Source organism: Terrapene carolina, unplaced genomic scaffold (genome assembly GCF_002925995.2).
Source record: "Terrapene carolina triunguis isolate 2854851 unplaced genomic scaffold, T_m_triunguis-2.0 Scaffold210, whole genome shotgun sequence".
In the NCBI taxonomy this organism is placed as follows: domain Eukaryota; kingdom Metazoa; phylum Chordata; order Testudines; family Emydidae; genus Terrapene; species Terrapene triunguis.
Window position 1 is genome coordinate 26,813,778 of NW_020664561.1, and position 23,212 is coordinate 26,836,989.

Genomic DNA, 23,212 nt, shown 5'->3' on the forward strand with positions numbered 1-23,212 from the left:
GTTCATATACATCTAGTAGAAATTTAATGAAAAATAGAGAAAGAATAGAGTATTTAATTTTGTAAAATAAACAAATGGTCTCTTATAAAATAACTTCTTTCTTGCAGAGTGCTCATTTGGCCATGATTGATACCCTGATGATGGCATATACAGTAGAGATGGTCAGTGTTGAAAAAGTGATTGCATGTGCTCAGCAGTATTCAGCCTTCTTCCAAGCCACAGACCTGCCCTATGACATTGAGGATGCTGTCATGTACTGGATAAATAAGGTATGAACAAAGCAAACGTATGCTTAGATTGAAAAGACAAATCAACGTGATTCTGCAGCCATGAATGGAATTTATGTATATTCCAGACTTCATCTAACATAGGATGTTCATTGTTCACTTTCAGCAAGGATAAGAAAAAGGTAAGTTTTCATAATCAATTAAAACGTTATTGAAATAAAAATTTTGACTGCAGTGTAGAGTATGAAGAAAAGAAAAGAATGTAAGAGAGAGATGAAACCTGACCAGTTACTGATGAATTTTGATGACATGATAAAGTTGTGGATAAATCATTTAGCAGAACCTATAGATATCCTTGGCTTTCTCTAGTGTAAAGGAACCCAGTTGGAAACTGGGGTCTCTGTTGTACCTAAACATATATTGAGTATGAGGTTTTCAACCTGATTACTTACTACATAATAAACAAAATTTTCAGATATAATAGTAGCCTATTGTAATAAAATGTACCTGTCAGCAGCCAGCATATTCAGAAACAGATCTCACGCCGCTGCCAAATCTGCTGGTACAGATGGCCCCAGATTTTTGTTTCAGTTCTGTCTGATGTGAAGTAAACATTGCTTCATGCTTTCAGAGAGTCCTATGATGGTGATAATTTAGTAGCCCCTGAAAAATTGTTATTTCTCCCTTTTATATTGGTCATAGCTGGGGCATATCACAGGTTCCTTCTCAACATGTTTAACTGGCAACCTCAATCCAGCATTCCCTAAATCAGGGATTCCCAAACTTTTTACTAAGGAGACCCACCAGCTGCATTTTGTCTTTTTCTGCTACCCACCCAGGGTCCAAAATTGTGGGAAAGCCCAAAATCATAGGCCAGCATCCTTCTCCTTGCCTCACTGAGGGGGCACAGACCAACTACAGCAGCGCCCTCCACCCTGGAACTGCGACCCTAATGCCAGCCTGCTGCAGCAGGGAGACCGGGGGGGAAAGGGGGCCCAGGGATGAATGGAAAGTGAGCCTGCCTTACACTCATGCTGATGCGGCAGGTCCTGTTCTGTGGGTTTGGGCCCAGCTCCCCACCCTGGGTATTGCAATGGTGCATAGGATCATAGCAGCACTCAGGTTTGGCCCAGCTGCTCCTCTGCCAGGTTGTAATATTTGGAGCACAGAAAGTCAGGCCCAGTCCAGTGGAACTGCAGGGTGAGTGTGGGGCAGGCTCACTCTCCAGCACGTGCACATGTGCACAGATGCCCTTTGGGGCCTCCCCTCTACATCAGGTCCACAACCCACTGAGAACCTTCCCTTGACTCAGTGGTGGGTTGGGACCCACCAGTTGGGGAACAGAGCCCTAACTCTCTCCATAAACATACACTGATTCTAGGACAAAGCATCATCATCTTAGGTGTTTGGGGTAGATAAGGTTGGGGGGAGGTGGGGTTGGATAATGTTACACCCTGAATCTTGAGCCTTGCAGCCAGGGTCCAATTTCATGTCTTTGATTTGGGCCCTAGGTTGGTTTCAACAGACCCTGATCTTATTGACTATCATGTTTCAGTTGTAAACCCAGTCAGAGGACTGCTTCTTTTAAAAACAGAATAGGTCATTTGAAAAATTTGTCTCTTTAGGTAAATGAACATTTGAAAGACATTATGGAACAGGAACAAAAACTAAAAGAGCATCATAGTGTAGAAACTCCAGGAGGTCAAAAGGTAGGTGTACAAGTTTAAATATTTAACTGTGAGGATGCGCATACATATGTAAACAAGACTTACTTTTGTACAACATGTAAAGTTACATTGTAAATTCTTTATTAAATCTAGCCAACACTACAGTTGAATTGAGCACTCTAATGGTGCTCAGTACCCAACACCAAATGTTTCTGGGGATTCCTGGTAATCTTAGGAGCATTTTGCTTTTTAACAAGCCAAAACAAGCACATATGAACACTGCTGTAGTCCTGATATGTCTGCTGAGAGCAGGGTGTACAGTATGTTAAAGTAAGAGAGAAGGCTTTTAGTTCAAAATTGCAACAAGCTATCAAAGTTTCACTTCTTCAATTAAATCATTTTAAAAATGAGTTTCATACTTTGCGTTCCCTGTGGTCCTCTTTGCCAAAGCAAAGTTTGACAATGTGGAAAGATCTTTGTGGCAATATACATATGACACATTAGTCCTAAGAACAGTATATAATAAATACTACTTTAAAAAAAAAAGGGGGCTACAGACACATCTAACTCTTAAAAAGCAACATACATTTTTAGAAGTTCTTTTTGGCATAGCTTTTAGATATCTCCTTTCTATTACATAGTTGCTTTTTTTTGAAAGATTCTAATAGTGTGGAATAGCAAGAAGCATCACTTTGGTTACAGTCCATAATAATGGTTGGTTACTAGCCTAAACATGAATACAGTCAAATACATGGTATTCTATACTTTTTTCTGTCAGGAGTTTTTCCCTGATGTTCCTGGCACTGACTCAGTTAAAAAGCATCTTAGGGTATGTCTACACTACCGCGGTAGTTCGACGGCTGGCAATCGAACTTCCGGGTTCGATTTATCGCGTCTGGTCTGGACGCGATAATTCGAACCAGGAAGTGCTCGCCGTCGACTGCGGTACTCCACCTCAGCGAGAGGAGTACCGCGGAGTCGACGGGGGAGCCTGCCTGCCGCGTGTGGACCGCGGTAAATTCGAACTAAGGTATGTCGACTTCAGCTACGTTATTCACGTAGCTGAAGTTGCGTACCTTAGATCGAATTGGGGTGTTAGTGTAGACCAGGCCTTAGTCAAACTCGTGATACAAAGGAAGGATTATGTGGGATTCCAGAGTATGGATTCTGGTTTGGGAGCTTGCTTCTGAATGACACAATTCACCCTGTGGAGAAATGCTTATTATTGAGGGGAAGGATTCATTTTATCTCTGTACTTGCTTTGGTATTGACGTAAAAGAAGCTAGTATAGTTACCATACAACTCCAACCCTACTTTAGTCCCCATTCTCTTTTAATGTAAGGAGTAATTTTCCTTCCACCCTGTTTTGAGGGAGCCATAATTATGCCTAGCTGTGTGAATTATTTGGTTTTAAAAAAACTGAAAATGGTTCTTTTAAAAATTGTAAATTTAAATTAGAGTTTAACACAGAAAAGTTTCTGGCATATGAAAGAAGGGCTCTTGTTTGTTCTTTAATTCAAATAATGTAAGATATGCCAAGTAGAGAAATTCTTTGACTTTTTCATACTTTAAAAGGTGGTCTTGTTGATGAGGTCAAAATAATTGTAACTGCCCCTCACTTACGTTTTATCAATATCTGCAAATAAGGCCCTATCCCAGGAACAGCTTAAATTTATAGCAATAGCAATGAAACAGTGAAATAATAAAGGATTAATTTCTGACATCTACAAAATACTGATTGAAATTGACATGCAGTAATGTAGTAAGTTTTATGAGCAGATGGATTAAAGATTTTAATAGGAAAAATGGCTGAAAATGTAGTAGAAAGGTCAGTCATCTCATATTTGTATTACCAATATGGAAAACTGCTTAAGACTCTTTACCAATGGTATGCTGTTAGCTAACTGAAATGCAATATTTTCAAAGTAGGAACAGCATGCTGGAGGGAATATGGAGTAAAAGGAACTTTTTATCAACATATAATCATTGTGCCCTTATTCATAGCCTCTGGTCCAAAATTAGAGAACAATTAAGGCTACTTACTAAAAATAATATGACTTAACAATGATATAAGGCCTCCCTGAAAAAGAGACCTCTTACAATGGAGAGATCTCTTACAACAGTAAAAGTAGCCTGGTAGCCCATCTGATCTTGACTCAGTAATACGGAGGGAAAAAATTATCCCCCTGCTTTCTTTGCATAGTGCTGTAGAGTATGGGATGTCCTTGCCATAGAAAAGCTCACTCATCAGATTGGGTTAAAACAAGCTAAATATTTGGATATATTGTTGTCTTCCATTAGAGTCACAAAAAGGAAATTAAATAGCAGGAAGGACTGCATGACTTTAGGCTTTCTTGAAATACTGAGGAGGTGCCAATGTGGTTGAGATTTTTTAAATAATGAACGGACTAAAAGATGTATAGAAACAGAAATTTGTCTTACCAGGAGAAATATGTTTTGTTATTGTTAACTATTTAAAGACTATTAAATTGCACATTAAAGCTTCAATTTGTTATGAAAAATTAAATCAGCTTCTGGAAAAATAAATCTTGCACCTAAATATGAGAGTTTTAGCACAGATTACACAGATAAATCTACCCACAATACATTGCTTGAACGCTAACACAGATTCACAAACAAACCTCGCAAATTAGATTTTCATAAAGGTTCAAATGCATGATCTTCCAAATGTGTTGCATGAGACCCATAAATCCCTTTATGGAAGAACTGAAGCTTTTTCACACGTTATAGAAGTGCTTTGGTATGCCGTATCTTTTAATCGTGCTTGTAATAGTGAGGTTCAGAGCTTTATAATATTGCTTGTACCTAAAAATTTTCATGTAAAAGCATTTTACAGTGTATTTATATTCACCTGAAGTATTTCCTGAGTTTTATAATATATAAGAGTCTGCTAGCTTCATTTATGTTAATTTATTTGAAAAAAAAATGGCATTCAGCCAACTCTATGAGCAGTATCTACAGGTTATTTTTTATGTTAAATGCAGAAAGATAAAGTATAGTATATTTTGTACTCATTTGTATCACATTTTACCCAAGTTATCGAAACTCATTGCTTGTTACTTAAATATCGCCACCTCCTAAGCTCTCACTGGTCTCCTAGACCAGTGGCCAACCTGCACAGTTGAGTCTCTGCCATTCATTACTCCTGTTACATCCCATTTCTGCTAGAAACACACTCCTTAAGTACAGTGTGTCTCACATACTGTACTTTGACTATCACTTATTACTAAAGTTAATAGCTCTCATACGTAGACACTGCTGCTGAGATTTTGAAACTCAATCTCAGGTAGAAATTATATTTTCGTCACATGGAACATATTGAACCACTCTACAGAACACTAAAGTGTTTTTTTTTTTTAATTGTAACTCAAGCCACCCTTTTAACCAAGTTGACTGGAATTTCCATCAACAGCTTTCTATTAAGGTGCTATGATCAGCTTAATTGTTCAGTATAATGCTGCCACTATCAAACGTCTTTCAGTATTCACACACACACTTTGGTGCAGCATACTGTTCCTCTGTTTCCAGGCTCTGACTTGTCATCCCTGTACTCCATTTCTTTTTTCACAGCTCAGTGCCAGTGAGATGTCATTTACAGTTTATATCTTCGTTGACCCCCAACATCTAATACTGACAGCTGTGCAATAGACTCAATTATGCTCCTGGGCCACTATTCTACTGCTGCTGACATACAGTTGCAGCTGTTACTACTGACTACTCTGTGTGATGTTACTTTTTTCTGTCATTTTCATTCCCTGCCTGGGAACTAAGTTACTGGTATCAGTAGGCTTTGTAATTAGATCAAACACCCAACATTGAATTCTCCTGTTGTAATATCCAAAGCAATGTAATTACACTTTTTAGATTATTCAAATACATTACATACCCTTTCTAAATAAGCATTGTTCCAAATACTTAAACAAAACAAAAAATAAAAAGAACTCCACATTTACACTGAAGTTAGGCACCTAAGTGTAAGTGGCATGATTTTCAGAAATGCTGACAACCCAGACTCTATTGGACTGAGAGCTCAGGATTGTCACCACTTTGAAAATGAGGCCACTTATTCGGTTACCTTAATTTAAGCATCTACATTTTGAAAATGTTGGCCTTAGTGTTCACATGCAGTTCTAGCTCTATGTTTACATCTGGAGCTCATCACTACCCTCCTTCCTTGATGCTTCTTATATCCTTCAGCATGTTGCTTCCATTAGGACTTGAAAACCTAATAAATCAGGGGGTTGATATTTCCATTGTGCCTCTTCTGCTTCTTTCCATCACCCTTTCCAGACTGAGGCGCTCTGCCGTAATGTGGGTTCTCCATATGGCTGGCATAGTTTGAAGTTCAAAAGTACCTTGTTCTATAGCTTTAAGCATCGTTGAAGGTTCTTCCTGTTTGTATGGGCTGCTACTCCAGCCATATACTGCTGAGACTTCTAATTTCCTGAGTTTTTTTAAGCTGTAGCTCTCAGGGATGGGCATGATCTTGGAAAGCTGTTTTTCTCTCACTCTGGAGCTTGAACTGGAAAAGGATCAGGGAGCGAGAATGTTTCTATCTCCCCAATAAGCACAAATAGCCAAGTAGGCCTGGGAAGAAAAGATCTTTATAAAGATTTCAAGGACCCGAAGACCTATTTTTCATTTTAGTTTCTGACCAAACAGAAGCAAGATTGCTTATGCTAGAAACAGGCAAAATTATTCAGTAAACTTTATAATTCTCTTCTATTTCCTGCTTTGATAAATTTCACTCTTGCCAGGAACAGTAGAAAACTGAGCTCATAACCCTCAAAGCCTGCCAGACAGTTTTACTTTAGTTTATTTAGAAATGCTACAATAAAGAGAGCAAACAACTAAATTAGTGTTTTGTTGAAAAGAACATTAAAATGATTATTTATTATGAATTAATAATTTGATTGTCTGGATTAGCTAACATATTAGATAGCCCAGACCTAACTTCCGCCTCATTCCCCAATCTAGACAAACCCAACAGTAAGCATTAATTACATATAACTGGGAGTTCTTTGAGTGTAATGAATTTGCAAATCCATATGCATTTTCCTTCTTCTTTGGTTTCAGAGTAGCAGCCGTGTTAGTCTGTATCCGCAAAAAGAACAGGAGTACTTGTGGCACCTTAGAGACTAATAAATTTGTTAGTCTCTAAGGTGCCACAAGTACTCTTCTTCTTTGGGTTTTATTAGATTTCAGTGAGGTGGGGAGGAACTGGACCCAGTTGGAAGGGCGTGTTTTAATAAGAATGGTTGGAATGTTCAGATCCAGGGGTGGTTGTGCATGTATTACCTAAAACTTAACCACTTCTAAATGGTTGTGGGATTCTCCAAATACAGAAATCCAATCTTACACAGTGGCTTTGCAGAGGAAATACACTGAGTTCTCCCACTCCTCGTACACAGCCTTTCTCAAGTAAAAAATTATTTCATATTCAGACTAAATGAAATCTGTTTCCTTGTTACAGTTACTTTCCACAGTTTAAAAAGTATGTAGTAAAGACAATATTCCGTACAGCAAACAACTATGTAAAATAACAGAGCTTTAACATATTTTGACTTTTTTACAATCTTTCAGTGAATAAACCTTTTATAATAATGCAGCATGTCTAGATCATTTTAAAAACTACATAAACATACAAAATATATAATTCCTTTGCAATATATTTTCTGCTTCAGTATAAAACATATGAAAATTAGCTTCATCTGCACTTATAAATAACCATTCCTTAAAATTTTTCATTTGTACAATCAAGTTAATTTACCCTTTCGTAGAAGTTGCTCTGTGTATTTGCTATACTACAATAACAATGGTTCTTCTTCAAGTGTTTGCAGACATGTATTCCACTCAGGTGCGTGTGTGCCCAGCGCACCAAAGCTGGACAACTTTCCCTTGCAGTACCCAAAAGCGCAGCGCTGGAGTCTTCTGGCCCTTAGCTCCTCCTCTGGCTATTTTAAAGGTAGCACTGCCCTGACCCCCTTCCCCACCACCCTTAGTTCCTTATTACCACCCAGGGCTGGAGTCAGAGTATTCTGTGTCTTATTTTACCTCATGCATCTCTCTCTGTCTTTCTGGGATTTTATCGTCTCTAGTTACTGACTAGTTAGTATAGTTAAGTAGTACCCATAGGTTTAGTTTGTAATAGTTAGGATAGACCGTTATCCTGGGTGATGCCCTCACTAGGATTTAAACATGACCTGTGGTGGCGGGTGGCTATCCCCACTAGTGACCCCAACACATGGTGTTTGTTGTACCTGGAAGGACACCAGGGACGGCTATTCTGTTGCCTCTGTTGACAACTTGGAAGATTCCTCAGGGTTGGAGACATCCTCCTCCTCTCTGTTGCCTTCTAAGTATCGCTTTTGAAAGACACTGAGATTTCCTGGGGATCACCATTGGTATTGATATTGTGAATGCTTTCATAGTTGAGAGAGGACTTCTTGGCCCAGTTCCTACTGGCCATCTATGCCGTATCCCTACCCACTATGGCCTTGTTGGAATCCCTGGGATGTTCCACAGTCAGTGAGGTTCTGATCCATGGTGCAGTCCAGAACAAGGTCTCCTATTCTGCTGGGAGCCTCTTCTCCTGAGCCTCTATCACTGCAGCCACAAATGGCAGTTGCTCCAGTGGAATTGGTTCAGTCTGAATTGTTGTTACGGGCATCACAGGAGATTCCGCTGGCTTTGCTTCCTTCCTCTTCTTCATTGCTAGATGACTGTAATGCTAGAATATTCCTCCCCTGTATCTGAGGATTTTAAATAATGTCAGGGCCTCCTGAGGCTCATGGTTTCAGCCTTTGGTATTCAGGAGAACATCCATAAGTTACTGTATATTCTCCTGTCCTCAGCTCCAGGGAAAGTGGCTCTCCCCATAAATGAAGTGATCTTGGAACCAGCAAGAACTCTATGGAACACTCCAGCTTCCTTACCACCCACAATGAAGCGTACAGATAAAAGATGTAACATGCCTATGCATGGTTTTGAGTGCATCTATTTGCATCCAGTACTTAAATTTCTTGTTGTAATGGCAGCTAATGAGAGGTTAAGACAGGGAGATATAAATTAACACCCAAAGAACAAGGATTTTAAAAGATTGGATGTGTTTGGGAGGAAAATGTATTCTACCTCTTCCTTACAAATGCATGTTGCCAATCAGCAGGCACTTTTATCAAAGTACGACTTTTGTAAATTGGGAAGCAATGGCAAAATTAACAGATAAGTTGCCCAGAATCCTGTAGAGAAGAGATTAAGGCTTTCTTTGCAGAAGACCGTCGAGTGGAAAAAACAACACTACGGTTAGTTTGAGACATGGCTGATGCTTCTTCTAGAGTTATGGCCTCTGCTGTAACAATGAGAAGGACTTCATGGTTGCAGAACTCTGGTATCACTCCTGAGGTCCAACAGACAATTGAGAACCTACCCTTTGACAGTCAATTTTTATTTTCAGAGAAAACTGATGAAACATTACATTCCCTTAAAGACTCACATTATGTTGTGTTTGTTGGGGGTTTTTACCTCAGTGGTAAAGATGCATCACTTCCTGGAACAACAATAGCAGCAATATCACCCTCAGCAGTTTTTTAGTTCAAATTATTCTGCTAGACAGCAGAACTTCTCCAGAAAGGGGCACAAGTCTCATAGAAGTAGGTCTTCTGGTCCCAATTTTAACCCATCAGCCTGTTCTTTATCTGTTTTGGGAAAGCAGTCTACTCAACACTCTCCCCAAGGTTGGCATTCCAGTTCTCAAGCTTCATGTCATTTCCCTTTCGTTTGGGAACAGGCTATCCCTTTTCTACAGGGTTTGGGAGTCAATAACTATGGACAAGTGGGCACTAAGCTTTGGGACTGGGTTATGCCGTTCAGTTCCAGTCTGTTCACCCTTCCCACTCAACTACTCTTTCCCTTTTCAGGGACCCCTCTCAGTAGTTTCTTCTCCTTCAACATGTGCAGACTCTCCAGGTTTTGGGGGCCATAGAGGAGTTTCCACTTCAAAATCAGGGAAAGGGTTTCTACTCATAGTACTTTCTGATCCCCAAGTCCAAGGGAGGGATGAGACCTAGCCTCAGTCTCTGTGGTTTCAACAAGTACTTCGAATACATGAGACAGTGCATGGGTACCCTAGGGATTATTCTCCTGCTTTGAATCACAACAGCCGGTTTCCAGCCCTCAATCTTCAGGATGCTTACTTCCATATGGTGATCTTCCCAAGTCACAGGAGGTTTATGAGATTTGTAGCGGAGGTCAGCCTTATCAGTACACTGTGCTTCCCTTTGGTTTTTTCTCCACTGCATGGGTGTTTACCAAATGCTTCACTCTGGTAGCAGCATATCTCAGAAAAAGAGGAATTCTTGTCTGCCCAAACCTGGACAATTGGTTAGTGAGAGGCAAGTCCAAAAAACAAGTCCTCTGTAATACCAATTCACACTATGTCTCTTTGATCATCTGGGTCTGATTTTGAACAAAGGGATGTTGACATTAATGCTAACTGGACAAATTGATGAATTAGGTCCCTACTAGACTAATAAAGTTGAGAGTGATTCTGCCAAACAAACAGTTTCAAGCAATTTGTCACCTGTGTCTGGCACTTCAATCCTAACCTTCAATTACAGTCCATGTATGCCTGAAGTTCTACACCATATGGCTGCATGCACTTATGTAGTCCAGCCTGTGAGATTGTGCCTTCATCCTCTTCAAACGTGGTTGAAGTTGATTTATTGCCTGAGTTTTCAGTTGTTGGACTAGCTTGTCCAAGTGCCTCCAGTGATCCTGAACTTCTTACAGTGGTGGACAGTTGGGAGCAATATATGCCAGGGAATTCCCTTCGGTTGTTTTCCAACAACCGGGATTATAGTCACCAATGCCTCCTCAATAGGTTGGGGAGTTCATCTAGAAACACTGAAAATTCAGGGCTCGTGGTCGAAAAGGAGGCTTCCTTTCATATCAACATCCTGGAGCTTCAAGTCATTTACAATGCCTACCCAGCCTTTCAGAATCACATTGGGGTGCAGCAGTTCATATACTCACCAACAACGATACCACAATGTATTATGAGCTTAGGATACAATAAAATTTTGGCAGTTCTGCATCAAGGAAAGTATAATTCCCGCAGCTGCTCATTTACCTGGGGTCCAGAATCACTACTCCAATCATCTCAGCAGGAATTTCTCCCAGAATCACAAGTGGTGTGTTGAGCTCCATCTTCTTACAAGGGACATCCTGATTATAGACCAGTTTGCAACAAGAGACAACTAGAAGTCCCATCAGTTTTTTGTTCTCAAGTAGGTCTCAGTCCAGGCTCCTTAACAGATGCCTTCCATCTGAATTGGGGATCAGCACTGATGTATGCCTTTCCCCTGGTACCACTCATTCCTCATTATTCTTAAACTGAAGTTGGATCATGCCAAACTAATTCTTATTGCATCAGGTTGGCCAAGGCAATGTTGATTCTCTGACCTACTCAATCTGTCGGTTTGACCTCCCATCGCTCTTCCTCTTTATCATAATCTACTGACTCAGCACCACAGTTTAGTTTTGCATCCAGTGTTCAGAAGTCTACACCTCGTGGCATGGATGCTGGATGGTTAGATGAGGAGGAGGAGGAATGCTGTTTGGAAGCTGTTAAGCAAGTGCTATTCAGTAATAGAAAACCGTCCACAAGAGCTACCTATTCGACCAAGTGGAAGTGGCTTTTGATGTGATCGCTAGCCCGGGGATTCGACAAAGGCTAGCCTGCATTTGGGACATTTTGAAGTATCTGCTACACCTTCAGTCCTCTGATCTGTCTCTCAGCTCCTTGAAGGTCCAGTAACAGGTGATCTTGGCGTTTCATCCTCTGATCCAAGTGAAGTCAATTTTCTCTAATACCATGGTAGCAAGTTTTCTAGGAGGAGTCATTAGTCTCCACCCGGCAGTGAAAGAGCCGGTTCCCTTGTGAGACCTTAATACTGTGTTAACTGCTCTTATCGGGCCTTCACTTGAGCCCCTGGCAATCTGTTCTCTGTCCCTCCTGTGCCAGAAGACAGCCTTTCTTCTTGCTATAACATCTGCAAGGAGAGTAAGTGAACTGCAGGCTATAATGACATATGCAGTTTATGCAGTTTTTCAAAGACAAAGTGGCCTTATGGCCACATCCAAAATTTTTGTTGGAAGTTGTTTCCCAATTTCACCTTAACCAAGTAATATTTTTGCTATTCTTTCCTAAACCACACTCAAATACATATGAACAGCAACTTCATTCATTGGATATGAGATGATGCTTGGCGTTTTACCTAGAGAGGACTACGCTTTTTCATTCATCACCTCATTTTTTGTCTCCTATGCAGATCAAAGGAAGGGTCAGGAAGACTCTAGGCAGATTTCCAGGTGGATAACTTCCTGCATTACAATAGCATATAAAGTAGCTGTTCCTCAGACCACGCTTCCTCAGAGATTATGGACTTATTTGATGAGGGCCCAACCAACATCGATAGCGTTCCTAAGTGCTGTTTTGATACTGGACATTGGCAAGGCTGCCGTCCAGTCTTCGGTATATACTTTTATCAAGCACTATGCTGTTAGCTCTGCATCTAGGTCAGATGCAAACTTTGGAAAGGCAGTTTTGCAGTTGTTGTTGAAGTAGACTCCATGTCCCACCACCTTAAAGTACGGCTTGTGAGTCAACTGAATGGAATACACATCTACAACCACTCAAAGGAAAAATGGTTACTTGTACTGTAACTGTTGTTCTTCTAGATGTGGGTGGAGACATGTATTCCACAACCCAACCTCCAGCCCCTCTGCATCGGAGTGTCTTGTCTTGACATTTGGAGCAAAGGAACCGAGAGGGGTTGGGGTGGCACTTCCATTAAATAGCCAGGGAAGGGGTTAAGGGCCAGAGGGCATGAGCGTCATCCCTACTGGTACTGGTAGGAAAAGTTTCCAGTGTTGATGCACTGGGTGCTCGCGCACCTGAGTGGAATACACATCTGCACCCACATCTCAAAAAATCAACAGTTACAATACAGGTAGGTAACTGGTTTTTTTGTAATAAATATTTTTCTGAAACCTATAAGCACAATTAGGGACTAATCTAAAACCCTTTGAAATTAATGAAATAATTTCCATTGTTTTTTTTCAATGGGTTTGGGATTAAGCATTTAGAGTGAGTTTACTTTGATTCTTTGCAAATCTAGTCACTTGGTCTCTCTTTTATCATATATATTTCATAGACTATTATGATTATGATTAAATCCACCAGTTCTGATTCCCCCCTCCTCCCCTTCCCTAGAAGTAGCTGAAAGAAAACTACACACATGAAAACTAGGTTGTACATTTAGGTCATTGCCCATCATGTAGCTGATACTAATGTGACTTGTAATTGCAAATACATGATTGCCCACACCCCTCATTGTCATAGGACTATATTTACAAAATATTTTTAAACTTGTATGAAACGTTACTTGTTGGCATTGGAATTAACGATTAAAAACCACACTGGAATTTGTAATGTTGCTATACAAGCATGTTTAGACCTGTTACTATACATTGCGTTACCTTTTTTGCTTGCTTGCATATTCTATGTTCTGAGTCACTTCATTTTGATCATAGTCTCAGATGAATTCCTCATTTGGTAAAATTGATTGCATATCCTGGGCGCAATTAGATGTGTGGGGACATCAAATAAAATAATAGTGATTTAAAAATCTGTGTCTTTTTAGTGTGGGGAAATTATTCTGTTGATCGACAGAGACTGAAAACTATCATTCCATTATTAGTTTTACTGTTAAAGAATTTCATTTTATCATGTATGAAGGTTACAGTGCCAATAGCATTTATTATGAAATTATAATACACCATTGTACGAAACTGAGAGTTTATAGCAAAATTGCTATGTAAGTATAAACTATAAAATCTGATAAAAAAAAATTCCTTTTGCTTTTTGTTTTTCCTTTTTTCTACTGCTTCCTCTGAAGTCTCCTACCAAATGGTTTTGGAAACTGGTTCCTGTAAGTTTGCCTAACTGCTTCACCTTTGATCTAATAGTTTTATATGAGAATGGGTTTGTCCATGTCATGCTGGTGTACTCATTCATTTCATTTATCTCAGATAGATTAGATTATAGTATAGTAGATTGCTGTCCATAGGGTTCACATAGTTTAGAATCCAGTCTTTCAAGATAATCTGGGGAAAATTAAAATTTAAGGTATGATATTGGATCAAAAGTTGCTTTAAGAACAGTTGACATGCATCTGTAGTGTTTATGATATTTTACTTTTTATAGTGCAGTGTGTTGCCTTCTCTTACCTCACCTCAGAATATAAAATACCCTCTCTGTACTCTCTCTAGTAAGGTTCTTTGCTTGGTTCATATGCAAACTCCTATTCAGTGTGAATCAGAGCTGCTTGTGTACTTTATTAAGAAAGTTGATCCACAGAAGCCAACCTTTGTGGCATTTGAAGTTTTTAGACACTTATTAAAAGTGTGTATCACACACACCATTTACCCTAGTTTCTCTCTTTTCAATTAGTGATGAGTATTTAGGGGAGCAAAACATTGGTTGTCCCCCTATTGTTAAAATTATAAAAGCATAATAATGTAAGTCTGTGCTTCATTAATAACAAACTAAATTTATTTCCTTGATACTCTCTCTTCTGGGGATGATCATTTTCCTTTATCGTATTGTAATTTGCACTAAAATTGTATGCAGTTTAATTAACATATCCCCTTGCTACACTTCAACAATAAAGATAATACGCTGTTTTCTCTGTCATCAATAAATCCATACTATAGGTATGGAGCTGCTTTGAGATTTACTTAGTCTGTAGATGTTCAAGTAAATGCTGTACTGCATTTTGTTCTGTTGTCCAAAAATGTACTTTTGATCTTTCAATCAAATCACACATGTAGCACTTGGGCAGGCCCTCAGATAGTTTTGTTTTAACTAATAAGAGATGGTTTATATATTGCAAAGAGAGAAAAATGCGCTTAGGCAACTGCTTACTGTAAATAAAGTTTGGCCATTGCCTAAAGAACAGCATTAAAAAACAGTTTGTAATAGTGACTACAGCTGTTCTATTTCTAGCTGATTGAACCCAAATTCGTAAGAGTCTGTAGTATAAAAGTAATTCCTCTGAAGTGTTGTCTTTTTTCCGCTTTGCATTGCTATCTACGTATATTTAAAGAGAATATTCAGTTTTGGACTATGTAATACCATTTAAATGTTCTTATTTCAGGAATGAAAGGACAACAACATAACTAACATAGAGGAGTAAAGCCACAAGTGCGCTGTGTATGGTCATTACAGACCTACGAAAATAAACTACATCTCACATCATAATCTGACATACAGTATTTCCATTAAACCAGAATGCTAGTGAAGAGCTGTTTCAGAATAAACCTTTTGTTATTGCTGTTTTTGCATAAGGTATTAGTTTACCGATAGTTCCCCAGCAGTATATTAGAAACATCATATATATTTGCCGTGCAGTTATTAAAAGCAGTGCTGTACCAATCTTTTGATAAATATGGTACTAGCATGTTGAGGTGTTATATTTTGTTATGACCATGTTTATCATCACGCTTTCTAAATGATTAAAAGAGATTTTCTTCCAAATTAAAAGTAAAAAACAGTCACTGGTGGCTACACAGTAACTTGAAGTAGCATAACATCTGTTGCCTTCTTTATCAAATGCTGAATAAATTCCTATTAAAACACGATACAAAATATACCTTGAGCAACCTAGTAGATTTGACTATATTTTAACTTATTTTTCCTGAAGTTGGGTATTTCTACTCTCTCAAACAACCATCTTCTTCCAGGTCTACCTTAAAGGTTTGACATCGTTTCCAAGAGAAGTCTATAGACAATGTTCCTAAGGCAACCTGAATCATCATTTAAGTGACAGGAAGCTTTCTCCCAGAAAGTCATTGTGTGGTGGCATATCGTGATATGCTGCTAAGCCAGGCATTATACTCTATATTTAAAACAACTTTAAAATGTTCTTTAAACAAAATTGAGAGACTTTGTTTTTAAAACAATATATTAAATTCTTGGGAGAAATTTTTAATTATGATTTTTGAGCCAGTCTGTATATTATTTGTTACTGTATCTTCTTTGCTATTGTTGTCTAATAATAAAATCAAATCTAAGTAAAACATTTCTCCTTACACTTCATTGCTAAACCATTTCCATGGAGGAAAAGCATAATTCTATATTTGTGACATTATAGTGATTTCCATGACAATAGATTAGATTGTCATGAGTAAAGAATTGCAAGTTGGAGGGGGGGGGAAAGCTCTGACAGTAAGAAAAATGTCTTGCTTAAATATAGGTAATTTAAAGTGTTACTAACATATGCAAATCAAATAATAATACATGAAAGATAAACACATTTTGTTTAGCATTTTCAGAAGTCTGCCATAGTAAGGGGAAACTGTCTTCTGCCATTTGTATCTTCATACAACATACTTCATGCAATAGTGTCACCACATTTCAAGCTTGAAGTAAAGCTTTAAAACTTACTCTTTAAATATTAAAATACTAACTGGTTAAAAGTTATCTGGGCCATTCTGGTGTGCTATAATAAAGACTTATCTTCAGTTCAGAGTACTGGTATTTCTCCACAAGGTAATACAGTTTGGGAATTCTACATCCCTCAATAATCCCCCATTTTGGCCAATTTAAGAGAGACATGGAAATGCACTGAATGGAATCCCATCCAGTTCTCACCAAAAGAATAATTTTCAGGGTTAGAGTGAGTGAATTCTCAGAACCTCAAAAGAGAGCCCTCGGATTCCATCTAAATATATACATAACTTAAACATAAAATTAGTTAGCTCAGGGATATTCTTGACATCATAATTAGCATCATAATTAGCACTTAGGTATGAAGACAGATTGTAAACTTCCTGTAGTATTTGAAAATTAAAAGGTCAGTTACTCAGTAAGTCATATCAACAAGTTAGTAAATACATCTTATATGTTCTTTTTTTTTTTTAATCTGCCACCCCAGAGGATGTGAGAAGACACATTAAGAATGACCAATATGAAATTAGAGCAAAAAAAAAGTTTCTTTTCTAAATGTTTTCCTTTTGTAATGTTCTTTTACCCTAGTAATCTTGACCATAAATCCTTTCCTAAATGCACTGTTGTCTGTATGACACAGAGTAAAATTAAAATGGAGCTGATCAAATCCAGATTTCTCTACTTTTGAACTTGGCAGCAGGTCTGTTATAACTGAAGCACGTATTGGCCCAGATCCTCATGTGGTGCATATTGCATAGCTCAGTTCACTTTCAAGGAGCAATGCAGAGTTACACCAGCTGAGGATTTGGCCCATTATGTTAGACAAATAAGTAATTTTTGAATGCTTATGAAATTGAATTCCACTATTTGTAGGTTATTCTCCTAATAGTGATAAATGAATTATCTGATTTCAGAGTGAATTAGAATATTGTATGTATTTGATCAAACTTTGGTAGCACAGTAGTTTTGAATGAAAGTTGCAATATTATCATATGGGCTTATTTCCTTTTAAATCTATCTACATTTTGCCTATTTGTTTAGCATAAATATTAATCTACAGAAAGTAACCACTGACAAAATGGTGACTCACTTGATATTACTTAATGCCTTTTCACTAATGGAACACAGAATCTACAGTACAAATCTGTTTTCACATATGTTTCTGAGCATATGTCTATTTTAATCTCCTCTTTCTACATGGTAGGCTCGTTACAGGAAGGAGCAAACACTGCTTAAGCAGCTGCCTTGCATTCCATTGGTAGAAAATCTGCTGAAGGATGGTACAGATGGTTGTGCTTTAGCTGCTCTGATCCACTTCTACTGTCCTGATATTGTCAAACTGGAGGGTGAGTGTGTATGTTAGATGATTCTCTGCCATTAAAAATATGGTGATGCAAGTTAAAATGGCTTTTTCTTCAGTATACATTAGAATGGTGGCATTGAATAGCATAGATACAGAAGAGGTAAAATTTGAGAGTTTCTTAAAAGCTCTGACTCATGCATAAAATTTCAGTTTTTAAAGAGAGAGCACTACTTACCATGGTATCTCCCAATATTATGTTTACCATTACTATCTATAAATCACCAAGCAAATATAAGTTTGTAAAGATAATTCCGTAAGGAACTGTTTTGGCAGATTCCTCACTCTTGCAAGCACATCCTTCGGTGCCTAAAGTGTCTTGGCATCCAGTCCTCCTTGGTCATTCTCTAGCCTTCTGTTCTCCCCATAAAAGCTTCAGCCTTATTGGGATCATGCACATGGATCTCAGGCTTGTTCAGATCTGAAGTGTGAAATCCCTATGCAAAACCATTCCAAAGAATGCCTTCAGTACTACAGGCCTCCAGATTTAAGAAAGAAAAATTCCAGTCGCTCTTGGTTTATGAGATGGAAAAAGTTGGCTTTCAAGTTATGTGTCAAATCCAGGCACGTGCTGTTATTGTCTAGTGTGTCTGATCCGAGAAGGGTTGAAAGCAGGACTGCCGCGGATGCTAACTCTTTGGATCTTTGCTTCCAGTGCTAACAACTTGCCCGCTTACTGTTTGAGAACAGACAGAGATTCAGAATTCCTGACTGATGCATTTTTTAGGCCTGGAGTTGGAATCTCATGTATGCCTTCCCACAGATTCCTCCACTCTCTGTTTTTCAGAACAGTGAAGCAAGACAGGGCTCATGTCATCCTCGAATCCTTAGCTTAATATCACCAGTTTTATTGTTTGGATCTCCTAGCCATAATATTCCATTTACCCTTTTAAAATATGCATGTGAAGTCTCCCCTTCTGTCTCGAAAATAAAGTCAGAGGTGATCAGGTCCTACTATGAGAACCATAGAAAACATTAAAAATATAAAGTTTTTATTGACGCATACTCTATCTAACAGTATTATTCTTGACACTTATTAGATTTGAATGTTCACATGGGAAGCACCAGGTCATTTTGGAATTAAGGACACCAGCTACCAGAAGGGTATGCACTAAAATGGAGAAGCTTTAATAAATAGGGAAAAAGCAGAAACATAGACCCAATGTCTTCTCATTCATTGTATTCTGGACTACTCGCTTTCTTTTAATTAAAAAAAAAAAAAAAGACCGTACCTGGCTGCTTTTAGCAATTTATCATAATCTTCCACTCCAGGGAACAATAGTTTTTCTTCATCTGACTATGAATAGGGCATTATTTTTGTATATCTTCTAGTGTGAGGCTTTACCTTCCTGAGATTAGAATTCAGTACTGACAAGACCACTTTTACTCCCCTGTCCTTCAAAGCTGCATTCTCAGTAGCTATTCGATCAACAAACAGGCTGAGTGAGGCTGCTTATGCCAGATCCTCCTTTCATCTTGTTCTGTAAGGTAAAGTAGATGCTACGCCCACATCCTAAATTCCATCTTAGTTAGTTGGTCCGTTGTGATCTTTATCCCAAACCAAATTTAACAGAAGAAATTAAACCTGAATATTTTCAGTTTAAAAGTGCATTGATTTGTTGCCTGATGAAGAAAGAATTTTTTTGTTGGTTTCAAGATTTTTTTGCATTTGCGGCCATATTCAAGTTGGTATCCGTTTCAGTTGAAAGATTTATCTAAATGATTAACTCCTATCTATGACCAACATAAGTCCCTCTACCGGGTAGCCCATCCTAATAGTTGTAAGACAGTTTCCATGGAATGCTGGAGAAATGTCTCCACCCTGAAATCTGTAGAGCTGCCTGTAACAGGGTCACACTCACCTCTCGCGAGCACCCCCTGACCGAGTGCGTGTGCCTACACTCTCTCTAGGGTGACCAGATGTCCTGATTTTATAGGGACAGTCCCGATATTTGGGGATTTTTCTTATCTAGGTGCCTATTACCCCCCACACTCTGTCCCGATTTTTCATACTTGCTGTCTGGTCACCCTAACTCTCTCTCTCTCTGTTGGTGGTGGGTCTTTGGTGACTCGGCCCTCCAGCCAAGTCATATACAGTCTGTCTGTGAGATAAAAGCAACACAAACCCCTTTCAGGGTACGAGTCCAACAGGGGCCTCTCTTAGTGCCCTCTGTAATGTCTCTCTCAGTTTGTCCCTGCTCCAGAATAGAGCAGTGCCCCAGGGCTCCTTCCCTGGAGGCAATGTCTTTGCCCTCTCAGGGCCTTTCTGGCCCCAGCTCTTCAGTTGGGCTATTAAAAGAGTTTAGTTCCCCTTCTGGGGTGTATCAAAGTCCAGGCCACTTTTCCAGTGGCTGGTAGAGGGGAGCTGGGTCCGCCTTTTACTCCGGGTCCCAGTCCAGGGACCCTATAGATAGCAGCTGTCCACGATGTCCCTTTAAATAAACTGTGTTGCTGCTATAATTCCCTGGGCCCCTTCCCTATGGCTCCTGCATATTCTTCACTCTTATCTCAGGGCCTTGTCCTTGTGGAGTCCCAGCAGCCAGCCTGAAGCATCATCCACTCTCCAGCTGTAGCAAGGAACTGAACTCACTCTGGCCCTGCAGCTCTTCCTATACTGACCTGCTGGGCCCTGATTGGCTGCTTCCCACACAGCTGCTCTAGGCAGCTCGGAGGACCCTCTCCTGCCCTTTTCTGGGGCGGGGTGTGGCAGGGCCACAAGGCCTCCAGCAGGGGACCTCAGGACCTAGTCCACCCCATCATACTGCCACATAAAACTTGGTTCACATCTTCACTTAGCTATACTCCCTCAATTTAGTAATAAAGTCTGATGCTTATATTCTTTCCTTTTTATTTCCTTCAGGACCTCATTCTTTAAGAACTTCTCTAGGGAGTTATTACTGCTAGTCTATCTCTTAAAAGACAATTATTGAAGGAGAAAGGAAAGTTACTCAGCTGTACATGGTATGTAGAGTATATTGCAGCATCAGAACCACACTGACCTACCCACCATTACCACTTCTATGACTATAAATGGTATTTTGAATAGTAAAAGGAAATGAGGGCATCAGGGCCTGCAATTCCTTGTATTAAACTCATTTTGAACAATTGGCTCCAAAAAAGAGAGTATATGGTGCCCAAACTGATATTGCTTTTATAGATGGAGCCAGAGTTTGTGATGTTGAGGCACATTCTCTCAAGAGTGGCCGTTCAGTGATAAGAAATAAATATGCTTGGAGAACTCCAGAAACAGATGTGTAATTCCATTTACCTTACTAATAGTATCTGAGCATTTAAAACCTAGTTGCAAGAGGGATACTGTAATCAGTACAATATATTTAAGTTATACAGTTATGTTTGTGATGGTCTCAAAATAATAAATGGGTCAAGAGTTAGATCATAACTTATTTTCAGTAAGGGTAATTAAAAATCATAATTTATAATTATCATTTCCCAAAAAACCCCAATCATAGCATGTTTTGGAAAGTATTCAAGATGTTAATCTACTTCGATAGCATAAAAACAAACCTATAAAAATGCAATGGAATAAAATGTAAGATGACGTAACTCAAGATTCTGAAATTAAAATCTAATTCAAAACTTGATTTTTCAAAAATTCTTTTTGACAAAATGTTTTCATTTTTTAATCTACCTCCAAAATGCTTAGCACTTATTATATGTAAGGCTTTTATTTTCAGATCTGTAGCTATGCTTAACTTTTTCTGTTTCTGCTTTCATTTTAGATGTTTGTTTGAAGGAGACCATGTCATTGGCTGATAGCTTATATAATCTACAGCTCATACAAGAATTTTGTCAGGAATATTTGAACCAATGTTGCCATTTCACTCTTGAAGATATGCTCTATGCTGCTGCTTCAGTAAAGGTAAAAAAAATATATATATATTTTTGAACATGTGATTTCTTCTGATCTGCTTTAGTAATGTTATTTTAACTGCTTTTAGGTCTATTGCTATGTGGTTCAGCGAAAAAGGATACTGCATTTGTTGGGACATGGTGATTACATTATAATGTGCATATAAATGAATGTTTGAGCTGCACGTATCACCTCATTTTTGATGGTTATTATTGACCTTGAAATGTAAATATATTTTTAAAAGGAGAACAGGTAAAACTTTAATTTTGGGCAGACTGTCATAACTTTGTTCTCTCTTAATTAAAAACACACAATCTGCAATATTTCTTTAAAAATGTAATTGAGAGTTATGATGGCTGTGACTTCCTAAGTTTTTCAAACTATAGTGTAATTTAAAGTTATCGTTTCTAAAATAACTAACTCATGTCCCCTTGTCCATCTATACAGAAATATAAAATATATATACACCTCTACCTCGATATAACGCTGTCCTCGGGAGCCAAAAAATCTTACCACGTTATAGGCATTATATCAAACTTGCTTTGATCCACTAGAATGCGCAGCCCTGGCAACCTGGAGCACTGCTTTACCGCGTTATATCCGAATTCGTGTTATATCGGGTCACGTTATATCGGGGTAGAGGTGTACAGTGTTAAGTTCTGTGTTTTACATGTGTATGTGCTATCTTTATTTGATAGGCTATGGTTGCTCTGCAAACCATAACTTGGAATTTCCTGAATTAATTTAATTTAAAAATCTAACACTTATGCACATAATTTGTAGTTGTGTATATTTCATTTCCTTACCTTAAAACAGAAAACTGTACTGAATTTCACAGTATGTATGTTCATTATAAAGTATGGTATGAGATTCAAGTAAGTGTTTGAGTCTTCTCATAGGTATACAGAATTCTACGTATAATTGTAATTAATGTGTGTGGTGTTATCTGAATACCTGCATTTAGGGCTCATTTCTGCTAAGTGCTGAGCACTTCAACTACCACTGACTTCACCCAGATGAAGGTGTTTAGCAGTTCACAGGAGCACTTAGCATCTTCCAGATTTGAGCTGTTGCTGTGTACTTCAGCCCTCATCTGTACACACACATTGTAGTTAACATGAGGCAGTGCCTTCCCCATGCCCCCGATTGTGGATGCACTGATATTGGCATAAATGTGCTTTTAATAGGTATAGCTTGTTCCATTGGGGAAGGGGAATAAACTATACAGCTATAGGGCACCTTTGTACCAATATAGCTGAGTTCACAATAGGGGTCATACTGATATAATTGTAATGCTAAAACATCACATCCCTAGTTGACATACTACCACAAAATCTGTGACCGGACCAGGCCTTAGTCACTAAGGGCTTGTTTACATGCAGCATTATACCAGTTTAACTTAAGGTGTGATTTTAAACCTTTTCAGTTAAGCCAGTTCAAAAGGCTGTGTGGACACTCTTAGTTTGGTTTAAACCCAGGGTTATTTCGGTTTAACTAAGGCTACGTCTACACTACGGGGGGGGAATCGATTTCAGATACGCAAATTCAGCTACGGGA

General features: G+C 38.7%; 1 protein-coding gene across 3 annotated transcripts in view; it reads left to right on the forward strand.

Annotated features, from left to right (window-relative positions):
* LOC112115849 (calmodulin-regulated spectrin-associated protein 2) overlaps positions 1 to 23,212 on the forward strand; it is a 181,725-nt gene that overhangs the window by 107,479 nt on the left and 51,034 nt on the right. For 2 of the 3 annotated variants that reach the window (XM_026655509.1, XM_029912357.1), the window contains exons 3-6: positions 108 to 269; positions 1,853 to 1,936; positions 17,629 to 17,770; positions 21,525 to 21,664. In XM_026655509.1, coding sequence (XP_026511294.1) covers positions 108 to 269; positions 1,853 to 1,936; positions 17,629 to 17,770; positions 21,525 to 21,664 — 528 coding nt within the window. Of the gene's footprint in view, positions 1 to 107; positions 270 to 1,852; positions 1,937 to 13,872; positions 13,906 to 17,628; positions 17,771 to 21,524; positions 21,665 to 23,212 lie in introns of all 3 variants that reach the window. The other variant, XM_029912358.1, reaches the window with a different exon arrangement.